Below are 15,208 nucleotides of genomic sequence, written 5' to 3' on the forward strand. Positions count from 1 at the left end.
AGGAAGAAAAATTCAGTATTGAAACAAGACATTGCCTAAGGAAGTAGAAGAATAGAGTTTCAATAAGGAAGGATCATGTTTTTTTGCTCTACTCTATTAATCAACACTTGTTATTCATATTTTTGAAATCTACACTACTGTAGAGTTAGTTAGCTATTTCATATTTGATACAAATGATTTAGATCATATTGTTATGCAAATCAGGAATGGGTGTCCCAAGAAATCTTAAATGCCTCTTTCTGATACAAATACCCGAAAATCTTCAAAACAAGAAGACCTAAGAAGCTAAGTAGACCTTAAGATGATGTGAATAGCAAGTATTAACTGCATATCCTGAGTATGAATAGAGAACGCCCGCTGCATCTCTTGTTGTATGTAATAATGAGAGAAGAACACCTGCTGCATCTCTTGTTGTATGTAATAATGAGTTTACAAATGTCATACCTTGGCTTCTGATAGTACAACGGTCAATTTATAAGATATCAACTACCTGAATGATTTCTTCGTATACTACATTGTGTGTTGTATGATCATCATTTCTATCAAATGTTGGCAGTCAGATCAACAATTTCACAGAATTCGAGTTTCTTGCTCGGGATAAAGCAACATAAAGTTGACCGTGGGAAAAAACAGGCTCTCATAAATAAATTCCAATAAAATCTAGCGTCTGACCTTGAGCTTTATTTATAGTCATAGCAAAACATATTCTAATAGGGAATTGTGTTCTTTTGAAAGGAATAGGTATTTTTCATCTTGTGAAGATAACAACGGTATTCTCGGGATAAATACATGTGTGTTTTTTAAATCCCACTTGCAATTTTAGCACTTATAATATTCCTTCAAAATTACAACATACAAGTCGTGTACCATTACATAAGCCTTCGCACGGATTTAAATTTCGCAATAACATAACAGGACAATGTTTTTTCAAAGTTAATTTATATGGGGGGTAAACCAGCAGGGTGTAAGCTATGCAAAAAATCTTCATATTGACTTTGATCATTTGTTTTAGTAGTTTCATCAAATGCAACATATGTCGTAGAATCACCCAATAATTGAGTTATGAGCATATCATTTATTTCATCAACAAAGTTATTTGTTGTTGTCATAATAACACGAGAAGATGTAGAAGACATATTACAAGGAGATGCATAAAAACCTGGATAAGTTACTCTAAATAAAAGATTCAACAATTCTTTTTCACTAGTAAAAGGAACAATGAAACAATTATGGATTATCTTACCTTGCCAATTTGTTTTTTCTTTTTCGCTCCCTTTTTTCATCAAATATTCACAAAAAGCAGGATCTGTTCTCGCTCGCATATTTACTGATAATCGCAATTTTTCGAGTTGATTCCAAATGTCAGAACATAGCAAGCTTTCTTGTATGAATTCATCTTTTTTTCCACTACGAACAACTGGAAGAGTTTGCCTGAAATCACCACCAAGAACAACAACTTTCCCACCAAATAGTATCTTCGTATCCATTAGATCTTTCAATAGTAAATCAAAAGCCTCTATCAATTCTTTTTGGCCATTGATACTTCATCCCATACGATTAATTTGGCATCTTGTATCAATAATGCAAGCTAACTTTGTTTATAATATTACATGAGACACCATAGGTTGTTGTTGCTAAAGCTACAAATCCTTTTGATTGTATAGCATCAAGTAATGCACGATACAAAAAAGTTTTTCCTTTCCTCCGGACCATCTATAAAAAAAGCTCCAGGTTTATTTTTAAATATTCTATCAAGAATTATATTATATGCTTTTCGTTGTTCATTGTTCAATTTTGCTTCCAATAACAAATCTTCTTCTCTAACAATTATATTTCTCTCAAAATGAGAATCTTGAGTTGTCACGACCCAAACCTCGAACTCGGTCGTGATGGCGCCTCTTGTAAAGACAAGGCCAGCAAGTTAAATCCAATTCACTTTTAAAAATAGTTAACCAACATAAAAATAGTCTAACCATGATTTAAATATACTAATAGCGGAAAAATATCAATAAAAGGCGGAAATACAACCCGACACAGCCCTAAACGGGGTATCACAAGTCATGAGCGTCTATATGCCATAATACAAGTCTGCTAAATCCATAAACTAGTACAAATGTTTTAAGGGAAATAGAAATGATAAAAGAGTGGAGGTACGGGGCTGCGGACGTCAACAGCTACCTCGTAGTCTCCGAACGCTTGCCTGATACTAGAGGGATCAGCACTCGGGAGCGGAACCAGCTACGCCTGAATCTGCACACAGGGTACAGGTGAGTAACAAATGTAAATAACGTCTGAAAGTAAGAAAACACGTAAGGCACAAATCATTCTATAATGAAGTAGTAAAGACCATTTAAAATCAGTAAAACTAGTAAAACCAGTAAAGGTCAAGTAAATCCTCTTTCAACCAGTAACCAGGTAATTGACAGATAATTAAGATAAAGTAAACAAATCGAAGTTTTCCCCTCGGGTACAATATCAACAAATCCGCCTCTCGGGAAACATCTCAGATCAGTACAAGCCCCTCGGGCTCAATCTCACATCACAATGGGTACCCGCGCTCACTGGGGGTGTGCAGACTCTTGGAGGGGCCCCTCAATAACAAGCCATCTCATGGCATCAAACTAGGCCCTCGGCCTCATATCAATCAAACCACCTCGTGACATACATGTCTCAGGCCCTCGGCCTCAAATCAGTATTAGTGTTTCCTCACAACATAGGCCCTCGCTTTACTCAGTCAAAATACTCACAAGCCCCTCGGGTAGTAGTAAAATAGTGTTTCTCAGCCCAAACATCATTTGAAATATCATTTAAGTCTTAAAACTACGTAAAAATGGTTGAGTAGTAAAACAGTAGAAATTAACATGACTGAGTTCAAGTAATGAATCAAAATAGTGAGGAAATAATAATAAAAATCCCCAAAGGATTCAAATAGTTGGCACGAAGCCCAAATATGGCATTCAGCCTAAATAATGATGATAACAAATAGTTTTCAGTCAAATACGCAGTAAAAATCATCAACCGGGATGGACGCAGTCACAATCCCCTATAGTGCATGACCCCACGCCCGTCTTCAAGCGTGTGTCTCACCTCAACATAGCACTATGATGTGCAATCCAGGGTTTCAACCCCTCAGAACATCATTTACAATTATTACTCACCTCGAACCGGCTAAATCTCTAGCTCGCGACGCCTTTGCCCCTCGAATCAGCCTCCACGCACGTCGAATCTATCCAAAATCAGAACGAGGACGTTAAAAGATGCTAAGGGAACGAAGCCAAAGCGAAAACAATCAAAATACTACACGAATCCCAAAATTACCAAAACCTGACCTCGAGCCCACGCCTCGGAATTCAGAAATTTTTATACCAATAGATTCCTCATCTCCCCACGAGGTCATACATATCAAAAACTCTAAAATCGGAGTCCAAATTAACCCACAAATCCTCATTTAAAGACCTATTAAACTCAAGCCCTAATCCTCCATTTTTAGCCCTTTAATTCCTTTAATTACAGTCTTAATCCATGAAATACTACCATAGAAATGCGTTTTAGGTCCAAAATCTTTACCTTAACAAAGTTCCCTTGAATTCTCCCTTCCAAATCATCCAAAAGCTCTCAAGCCGAAGTCAAAAAATGGTGAAAACCTTCAAAAATCGTGAAGGAAAGCTTATATAGCTTCTGCACAAGGACACCCGCATCTGTGGTCCAAAACCCGCTTCTGCGGTACCGCATTTGCGGTCCACCCTCCGCTTCTGCGGAAATAACTTAACGGACCAAATACCGCATCTACGGTCCACTCGCCGCATCTGCGACTCCGCATGTGTGGTCCCTTTACCACATCTGCGGTTCCTGGCTCTACCTCTCCATTCCGCATTTGCGCCCCTCCCTCCGCACGTGCGGCTCCGCACCTGCGGTCCCCAAACCGCATGTGCAAAAACACCAGAAGCAGAAAAATCTCAGCAGCTGCAATAACCTTCCAACCTCTCCGACAACCACCCAAAATCATCCCGAGGCCCCCGAGACCTCAACCAAAAGCACAACTATGACCCAATACCTTATTCAAACTTGTTCCAATCATCAAAACACTTCAAACAACACCAAATCAATCAAAACACCTCGGATTCAAGCCTAAGTTTCTAAAATCTTCCGAAATCTGTTTTTTATCAAAAACCCAACCAAACCACGTCTGAATGACCTGAAATTTTGCACCTACATCCCAAATGACACGACGAAGCTACTGCAACTCTTAGAACTCCATTCCGACCCCCTTATCAAAATCTCGCCTATCAACTGGAATTCGCCAAAATCTCAACTTCGCCAATTCAAGCCTAATTCTACTCCGAACCTCCAAAACGTTTTTCGATCATGATCCTAACCATAAATCACCTCCCGAAGCTAACCGAACCATCGAAACTCACATCCGAGCCCTCTAACACATAATTCAATACACGGTTGACTTTTCCAACTTAAACTCCCTTAAAAGAGACAAAAATGTCTCAAACTTCACCAAAGTCATTCCGGACTCGATCCGACCAACCTGATACCACAAAATACGGATAACGAAGCATAAAGAAGTAGGAATGGGAGAAACGGAGCAGTAACTCATGAGACGACTGGCCGGGTCATCACATCCTCCCTAACTTAAACAAACGTTCGTCCTCGAACGAGCCAAGAAACATACCTGAAGCCTCAAATAGGTAAGGATATGTGCTCTGCATCTCTCGCTCAGTCTCCCAGGTAGCCTCCTCCATGGGCCGACCTCTCCACTGCACATTCACTTAAGCTATATCCTTTGACCTCAACTTTCGAACCTGACGACTCAAAATAGCTACTGGCTCCACATCATAGGTCAGATCACCATCTAACTGAACCGTACTGAAATCCAAAACATGAGACGGATCCCCAATATACTTTCGGAGCATAGAAACATGAATTATCGGATGCACACTTGACAAGCTAGGAGGCAAAGCAAGCTCGTAAGCCACCTCTCCAATCCCTCGAAGCACCTCAAAAGGCCCAATGAATCGAGGACTCAATTTCTCTTTCTTCCCAAATCTCATAACACCCTTCATGGGTGAAACCTTCAACAGAACCTTCTCACCAACCATGTAGGACACATCTCGAACCTTCCTATCAGCATAACTCTTTTGCCTCGATTGCGCTGTACGAAGCCTCTCCGGAATCACCTTTACCTTCTCCGAACCATCCTGCACCAAATTAGTCCCCAATAGCCTAGCCTCACCGGGCTTGAACCAACCAACTGTAGATCTACATCGCCTCCCATACAAAGCTTCATATGGAGTCATCTGAATACTCGACTGATAGATATTGTAATAAGAAAACTCTGCAAGCGGTAGGAACTCATTCCATGATCCTCTGAAATCAATGACACAAGCACGCAACATGTCCTCCAATATCTAAATAGTGCGCTCAGACTGCCCGTCCATCTAAGGATGAAAAGATATGCTCAGCTTCACTTGAGTACCCAACTCTCTCTGCACGGCCCTCCAAAATTGCGAAGTAAACTGAGTACCTCTATCTGAAATGGTGGAAACCAGAACACCATGCGAACGAATAATCTCCCAGATATAAATCCCTGCCAACAGCTCTGAAGAATAAGTAGTACACACAGGAATAAAGTGCACAGACTTGGTTAGCCGATCCACAATCACCCAAATAGCATCGAACTTCTTCAAAGTCCGTGGAAGTCCAACAACAAAGCCCATAGTGATCCTCTCCCACTTCCACTCAGGAATATCCATCTGCTGAAGCAAACCACCCGGTCTCTGATGCTCATATTTCACCTGCTGAAAATTGAGACACCGGGCTAAAAATCCCACAATATCTTTCTTCATTCTTCTCCACCAATAGTACTGCCTCAAATCCTGATACATCTTCGCGACACCTGAATGAATGGAATACCGCGAGATATGGGCCTCCTCCAGAATCAACTCTCGAAGCCCAGCCACATTGGGCACACAAATCTGGCCCTGCATCCTCAACACCCCAGCATCACCGATGGTCACATCTCTAGCATCATCATGCCGAACCCTATCCCTAAGGACAATCAAATGCGGATCATCATACCGGCGCTCTTTGATACGATCATATAAGGAAGACCGAGAAACCACACAAGCCAATACCCGACTGGGCTCCAAAATATCTAACCTCACAAACCGATTGGCCAAGGCATGAACATCAACTGCAAGAGGTCTCTCCCCAACTGGGAATATATGTCAAACTCCCCATACTCACTACCTTTCGGCTCAAAGCATCGGTCACCACATTGGCCTTTCCCGGATGGTACAATATAGTGATATCATAATCCTTAAGCAACTCCAACCATCTCTGTTGCCTCAAATTAAGATCCTTTTGCTTGAACAAATGCTGAAGACTATGATGATCATTGAACACCTCACAAGATACGCCATACAAGTAATGCCTCCAAATCTTCAATGCGTGAACTATGGTAGCCAACTCCAAATCATGAACGAGGTAGTTATTCTCATAGGGCTTCAACTGACGAGAAGCATAAGCAATAATTCTACCCTCCTGCATCAACACACAACCAATCCCAACTCTCGAAGCATCACAATACACGGTATAGGAACCTGAAGCTGATGAAAAACCAACATTGGAGCTGTGGTCAGAGCTGTCTTGAGCTTTTGAAAGCTATCTTCACACTCGTCCGACCATACAAATGAAGTACCATTCTGAGTCAAATTGGTCAAGGGCGATGCGATAGATGAGAATCCCTAAACAAACTGGCAATAATAGCCTGTCAAACCAAGAAAGCTGTGAATCTTTGTGGCTGAGGATGGTCTAGGCCAACTCTGAACCGCCTCTATCTTCTTCGGATCAACCTGAATACCCTTGTTGGACACCACGTGCCCCAAGAAAGCCACTGAACCAAGCCAAAACTCACACTTGGAGAATTCTGCATAAAGCTTCTCCTCCCTCAATCTCTGCAACACAGCCCTCAAATGCTCTGCGTTCTCCTCCTGACTACGTGAATATACTAGAATATCATCAATGAAGACTATGATGAATGAATCGACATAAGGCCGGAACACGCTGTTCATCAAATGCATGAACGCTACTGGGGCATTAGCCAGCCCAAAAGACATCACCAAGAACTCATAATGACCATATCGGGTCCTGAAAGCCGTCTTAGGAATATCCAAATCCCTGATGTTCAACTGGTGATAACCTGAACGGAGATTAATCTTGGAGAACACCCTCACTCCCTGAAGTTGGTCGAATGAATCGTCAATGTGAGGCAATGGATACTTGTTCTTAATTGTTACCTTGTTCAATTTCTTATAATCAATGCGCATTCTCATTATTCCATCCTTCTTCTTCACAAACAGAACCGGTGCGCCCCAAGGTGACACACTGGGCTGAATAAACCCCTTATCTAGGAGTTCCTGAAGCTGCTTCTTCAATTCCTTCAACTCCGATGGTGCCATACGATACGACGGAATAGAAATGGGCTGAGTGCCTGGCACCAGGTCAATACCAAAATCAATATCCCTATCCGGTGGCATGCCCGGCAGGTCTGCAGGAAACAATCGAGAAAAATCCTCACAATTGGAGCAGAATCAATACTAGGAGTCTCATCTCCGACGTCCCTCACAAATGCTAGATATGAAAGACAACCCTTCCCAACCATACGCTGGGCCTTCAAGAAAGAGATCACTCTATTAGGAACATAATCAGTCACACCTTGCCACTCAATCTGTGGCACACCTGGTATAGCCAAAGTGGTTGTCTTAGCATGACAGTCCAAAATAGCACGACACGGAGATAACTGATCCATGTCCAAAATGACATCAAAATCCACCATGCTCAATAGTAATAGATCCACTCAGGTCTCTAAACCCCCAATAGTCACCACACACGGCCAGTACAAAAGGTCTACAATAACAGTATTGCCCACCGGGGTAGATACATGAACAGGTAAAGCAAGAAACTCACAGGGCATACCCAAATAGCGAGAAACGTATGATGACATATAAGAAAAGGTGGAACCAGGATCAAATAATACAGAGGCATCTCTATGGCAGACTGAAATAATACCTGTGATAACAGCATTTGAAGCAATAGAATCGGGTCTGCTTGGGAGTACATAGAAACGGGCCTGACCGCCCCTTGATCGACCTCTCCCTCTAGGGAGACCCCTGGCTGACTGACCTCCACCCCTAGCTGGCTGAACGGGTGGTAGAGAAGAGACTGGCGCTGAAGCCGGTGATTGACCCCTCTACTGGGACGAACTAGCAACAGGATGAGGGCACTGCCTCCACATGTGGCCCATCTCGCCACACTCATAATGACTCACAGGTGCTGGAGAATGGGACTGAAGGGAACCCCTCGCACCGGAGTGACTAGCAGATGCACTCGGCATAGAAGAGCCCTAAACTGATGGGGCACGAGATGAACTCTGAGCTAGAAGGGTGCTGAGTGATGAATGGCCCTGCTGAGATCCATGATAACCATGACTCGAAGATTCCCCACGATAACCTGGGCGAGCTGACTGAGCAGGCTTGAATGAACGGCCTCTGATGTGCTGAAACTGGCCCCTCGAAAGAGCTTATAGCAGCCAGATCCTCGAGGCCTCTTGGCCTCCCTCTTCTCTCGCTCCTGACGGCGAACTGACTCAATCTCACAAGCGATATCAACCACCTCCTCGAACATAGCACCACATACCCTCTCCCTGGTCATAAGAATGCGGAGCTGATAAGCAAGTCCATCAACAAATCTCCTGATCCTCTCTCGATCTATCGGAACCAACCAGATGGCATGACGAGTCAACTCAGAAAACCTCAACTCATACTGTGACATAGTCATATCCCCCTATCGCAACCACTCAAAATGTCTATGCAGCTCCTCTCTGTAAGACTACAGCACATACTTCTCTAGGAAGAGAACAGATAACTACTGCCAGGAAAGGGGTGCTGCACTAACAGGCCTACACCTCTCAAAATCCTCCCACCAAGTGAAGTAGCTCCTGAAAACTGATAGGTGGTAAAAGCGACCCTGCTGGTCTCCAAAATACCTATAGTACGAAGCATCCTCTGACACTTATCCAAAAAGCATTGGGCATCCTCGCACTCTGTGCCACTGAAGGTCAGAGGCTGCAATCTACCAAATCTCTCCAACCTACGCTGCTCATCCTCCGGCATGACAGGAACCACATAGTCCTGAGCAGCTGCAACCGGCTGGGCTGGATGTGCCCCGGGCATCTGAAGTCCCTGCACTACCTTCTCTGGTGTGCGAGCGGCGGGAGTTTGATTGCCTCCCCGTCCTATGAAGTAGCTGCGGCTGTAGTGGCTGAAACTGCCTGAGCCAGGCTAGTGCAAACTAATAAGATCTGTGCCAAGGACTCCTAAAGACCTGGAATCACAATGGGCACAACTGGTGCCTGAACTGGTGCTGCTGGATCATCCATAGCTGGAGCCTAATCCTGAGCTGGGGCATCTAGTGCTGCCCTCACTGCTCTGCCTCTACCACGACCACGACCATGCCCAAGGCCTCTGGTGGTCACAACTGGTGGCACTGGTGGTCGTCCACCCCGTCCGGTAGCGCGTGTCCTCACCATCTATGAGAGAATAGAATAACAGAAGTTTAGTACTCAGATCAACAAGTTCGCACAACAAGAATTTTAAGAATATGAAGTTTTTCCTAAAGGTTCTACAGCCTCTCGAGGATAAATATAGATGTCTCCGTACTGATCTGCGAGACTCTACTAACCCTGTTCATGACTCGCGAGACCTATGTAACCTAGGCTCTAATACCAACTTGTCATGACCCAAACCCCGAACCCGGTCATGATGGCCCTCTCGTGAAGAAAGGCCAGCCAGTTAAATCCAATTCACTTTTAAAAATAGTTAACCAACATAAAAATAGTCTAACTATGATTTAAATATACTAATAGCAGAAAAATATCGATAAAAAGCGGAAATACAGCCCGACACAGCCCTAACCAAGGTGTCACAAGTCATGAGCGTCTATAGGCCATAATACAAGTATGCTAAATCCATAAACTAGTACAAATATTTGAAGGGAAATAGAAATTATAAAAGAGTAGAGGTACAGGGTTGCGTACGTCAACAGCTACCTCGTAGTCTCTGAACGCTCTCCTGATACTAGAGGGATCAGCACTCGGGAGCGGAACCAGCTACGCCTGAATCTGCACACAGGGTATAGGGAGTAAAGTGAGTACTCCAACTCAGTAAGTAACAAATGTAAATAACGACTGAAAGTAAGAAAACACATAAGGCACAAATCATTCTATAATGAAGCAGTAAAGATCATTTAAAATCAGTAAAACCAATAAAAGCCAAGTAAAATCCTCTTTCAACCAGTAACCAGGTAATTAACAGATAATTAAGATAAAGCAAACAAATAGAAGTTCACCCCTCGGGCAAAGTATCAACAAATCTGCCCCTCGAGAAACATCTCAGATCAGTACAAGCCCCTCGGGCTCAATCTCACATCACAATGGGTACCCGCACTCACTGAGGGTGTGCAGACTCCTAAAGGGGCCCCTTATGGCCCAAGCGCAATAACAAGCCATATCGTGGCATCAAACTAGTCTCTCGGCCTAATATCAATCAAGCCACCTCGTGGTGTACATGTCTCAGGCCCTCGGCATCAAATCAGTACTAGTGTTTCCTCACAACATAGGCACTCGGCCTTACTCAGTCAAAATACTCACAAGCCCCTCAGGCAGTAGTAAAACAGTGTTTCTCATCCCAAACATCATTTGAAATATCATTTAAGTCTTAAAACTAAGTAAAAATGGTTGAGTAGTAAAACAATGGAAAATAACATGACTGAGTTCAAGTATAAAGTCAAAATAGTGAGAAAATAGCAATGAAAATCCCCAAAGGGTTCAAATAGTTGGCATTCAGCCCAACTATGGCATTCAACCCAAATAATGATGATAACAAATAGTTTTTAGTCAAATACGCGGTAAAAATCATCAACCGGGATGGACCAAGTCACAATCCCCAATAGTACACAACCCTACGCTCGTCTTCAAGCATGTGTCTCACCTTAACATAGCACTACGATGTGCAATCCGTGGTTTCAAACCCTCAGAACATCATTTACAATCATTACTCACCTCGAACCGGATAAATCTCTAGATCGCGACGACTTTGCCCCACGAATCGGCCTTCACGCGCATAGAATCTATCCAAAATCAGAATGAGGACGTTAAAAGATGCTAAAGGAATGAAGTCCAAGCGAAAACAATCAAAATACTACACGAATCCTGAAATTACAAAAACCCGACTCCTGAGCCCACATCTCGAAATTCAGAAATATTTATACCAATAGATTCCTCATCTCCCCACGAGTTCATACATATCGAAAACTCTAAAATTGGAGTCCAAATTACCCCTCAAATCCTCATTTAAAGACCTACTAAACTCAAGCCCTAATCCTCCATTTTTAGCCCTTTAATTCCTTTAATTACAGTCTTAATCCATCAAATACTACCATAGAAATGTGTTTTAGGTCCAAAATTCTTACCTTAACGAAGTTCCCTTGAAATCTCCCTTCCAAATCATCCAAAAGCTCTCAAGCCGAAGTCAAAAATGGTGAAAACCTTCAAAAATCGCGATGGAAAGCTTATATAGCTTCTGCCCAGGGACACCCGCATTTGTGGTCCAAAACCCGCTTCTGTGGTACCACATTTGCGGTCCACCCTGCGCTTCTGCGAAAATACCTTAACGGACCAAATACCGCATATGCGGTCCACTCGCCGCATCTGCGACTCTGCAGGTGCGGTCCCTCTACCGCATCTGCGGTTCCTGACTCTACCTCTCCATTCCGCATCTGCGCCTCTCCCTCCGCACATGCGGCGCTGCACCTGCGGTCCCCAAACCACAGGTGCGAAAACACCAGAAGCAGAAAAATCTCAGCAGCTGCAATAACCTTCCAACCTCTCCGACAACCACCTGAAATCATCCTGAGGCCCCCGGGACCTCAACCAAAAGCACAACCATGACCCAATACCTTATTCAAACTTTTTTCAATCATCAAAACACTTCAAACAACACCAAATCAATAAAAACACCTCGGATTGAATCCTAAGTTTCTAAAATCTTCTGAAATCCGCTTTTGATCAAAAACCCAACCAAACCATGTCTAAATGACCTGAAACATGGAACATACATCCCAAATGACACAACGAAGCTACTGAAACTCTCAGAATTCTATTCCGACTCCCATATCAGAATCTCGCCTATCAACCGGAAATTGCCAAAATCTCAACTTCGCCAATTCAAGCCTAATTCTACTCCGAACCTCCAAAACCCATTCCGATCACACTCCTAAGCCATAAATCACCTCCCGGAGCTAACCGAACTATCGAAACTCACATTCGAGCCCTCTAACACATAAGTCAATATCTGGTTGACTTTTCCAACTTAAACTCCCTTAAAAGAGACTAAGTGTCTCAAACTTCACCAAACTCATTCCGGACTCGATCCGATCAACCCGATACCACAAAACACAAATAACAAAGCATAAAGAAGTAGAAATAAGGGAAACAGAGTGGTAACTCATGAGATGACTGGTCGGGTCGTCACATGAGCCTCTTTAGCAGCTGATGAAGCTGGAATTCTTTCAGGTACAAGTGTAAATTCATTTATTTCATGACCCATTGAATGCAAAATATCATTAATATGGTTTAAAGTCATATGATGAATCTGTTTCTTGTTCAAATTTGGCATAATCTTAAAGTCTTCAGACATAGAATCTTAAAATTTGTCCCAAAATTCTTTTGGATTAGTAGGATTACAATAGACCAACAACGTAGCAAATAAACATCTTAAACTATAAGGCATCTTATATCTTACAGCTTCTGACATACAGTGAACCAAGTTATTGTCGCATTATAGTAATCCTTTTTTTTCTGTGGCTTCTCTAAATGTACTACAACATACTCCATTTGCAGTTACCAAATGTTGATATGATTTTGGTCCTCTAATATTTATTTATAACAATCGAAGATAGTATCTTTCCCCCTCTGTAGGATGACATGTCATAATACGTCCAATAATAGTACCCCGTTGTCGACGTGTCCACATCCTATATTGTTTGGACCATACAAAATATTCTGGAAATTCTTTGTAAAGTAACTTAGATTCTTAGCATCTTTGTTTTCTCTGTTCATAAAAAAAATTCTGTCAACATTGTTTTTCTAATCATGGGATTACTTACAATTGCATTTATGGTCTGTGTGGTTTTAAAAGAAACAAATTGTTGTCCTTTGAGATATAGCTGAAGATGGTAAACCGATGGACTCATTTCGCTAATGGGAAAACTAAATAAACGCCAAGTTGCTTCCGACGGCGAAACCCATCTAGTGGATTGATATTGTTTGATCTCATCTATTTCAATATTTGGATCATCAGCATGTACGAAAAAAGCAATTTTATCATGTCCCTTGCATATATATTTATAAAGATATTTGACAACTTTAATATCAAAACAAACTTTAACATTAATATGACAATTAAATTTGCCCAGTAGATATGGATTGTAGGAACCACCCAGGAGTTATCAAGAAGTTGTCCTCTAATATTTACAACTTTGCCGGTATTTTGTCTTTGATATATTGGATACCCATCTTTTCCCTTTGATGTGTGATGGAAAATTCCTTTGGATATTCAAACTTACAATATCCTTTTTTTTGTACAAGGACATTTAAGATTTAATCTACCACAAGGTCCATGCATCATATGTTTAGTAACAACTGTATACAAGTAATCATACGTATTAGAATCAGGTAGTTCAGCACAAACAATTTTATCATAAGCTTCTGGAGTTAACAATTTATATTCGTTGTTGAGTATGATAAAAAATGAGCATGTGGAAGACCGCACTTTTGAAATTCAATAGTGTACATAAAAGTAGCAACTCTTTCAAATATGTTTCTCTTTAGTATATTTGTTTTCATCTCTTCTACCTTCGCTCTAAACACTCGACTAACAAAATTAGGACGATTTTGTACCTCATCTGTTACAAATAAATGTTCTTCTATTTCAGGTCAAGATGGATTATATGTCATTGTCAAAAATATATCAGGTTTTCCAAAATGTTGCACTAACGCAACAACATCCATATATCTTCGGCGCATATCTCTAGGACCTCCTACAAAACTCACAGGAAGAAAACTTTGTTTACCAATATTTGATGCATCTATATCTTTGTATCTTAGAACATCAAGACACCCCGCTAACGCATCAACTCAAAATAAATCTTGATTAAGTGAATAGAAATCTAACCTTTGAGTCTCAAGCTTGATTAATTTATCAACTGAGTACTGTTGAAATGCTCTCCCAGCATGCAGAACTCCATTTTCTTCGTCATCCCTCATTTGAAGCTTATAACAGTAATATTCACAACAAGATACAGTATTTCTTTTTCATTTATTTTTTTTGCAGAAGTTCCGCTTCCATATCAATAAGCATGTCAATTGAGCACATATTTTCTACACTCGGAAGTTGGTCGTGTTCACAGTAAATTCCAGTACTGATAGTATTGTTCGTTTGAATAATCTTTTTAATAACACAGTGCCATCCATTGTGTCCATAAGGAAATAGTAATGGATACTGCAATAATAGCTGTAGTAATAATTTACCAATTGGCTCTTACAACTATGCATATAAATTCAAATGTGCGGTAAAGAAATATTGGAACTACTCTCATCTTCTATCCATATTGCTGCTACTTCTGACGATGTTGGTAAGTTGTATGTTCTTTGATCTAAACCAGAGTCAGACTTAAGCGCAATATAGAAGTTGGATAATTCTGAAATATCTGCTAACGATTTCAAGAAAATGCAGTATGGGTTCATTTTTAAAGTGTCCATGAAAGTTCTGATAACTGATTCATTAAGCTTGTTAGAGAATGCCATTCGATTCACTACTTCATTATTTGTATCGTAGAAATACAATTGTAGATTTTTAGCCGGTTGACTCGATGGCACCAAGTCATCTGTAAAATGGTACATTTTCCTTGAACTCTAAATGTATAAATACCGCGATTTCTTCTCGCTAAATCTCTGTCATATTTCACTCCAAGAGAAGTAAATGCAAATATATTATTATACATTCTAACATAAGTGCGAAAATGTTGACACTCCTCAGAGTTTCCTAAATAAAGATTTAGCAATTCAGCAGGCATTCCATAG

The 15,208-nt window shown here is 41.4% G+C and overlaps 1 protein-coding gene across 1 annotated transcript; it reads right to left on the reverse strand.

Moving 5' to 3' along the window:
- Positions 1 to 938: 938 nt before the first annotated feature.
- LOC107831623 (uncharacterized) lies at positions 939 to 1,487 on the reverse strand. Its single transcript, XM_016659404.1, has 2 exons — positions 1,244 to 1,487; positions 939 to 1,159 (listed from the first exon to the last, which is right to left on the reverse strand). Exons 1-2 carry the CDS (start codon positions 1,485 to 1,487, stop codon positions 939 to 941), a joined length of 465 nt encoding a protein of 154 aa, XP_016514890.1.
- Positions 1,488 to 15,208: the final 13,721 nt, after the last annotated feature.

The sequence above is a fragment of the Nicotiana tabacum genome, chromosome 18, assembly GCF_000715075.1.
Source record: "Nicotiana tabacum cultivar K326 chromosome 18, ASM71507v2, whole genome shotgun sequence".
In the NCBI taxonomy this organism is placed as follows: Eukaryota; Viridiplantae; Streptophyta; class Magnoliopsida; order Solanales; family Solanaceae; genus Nicotiana; species Nicotiana tabacum.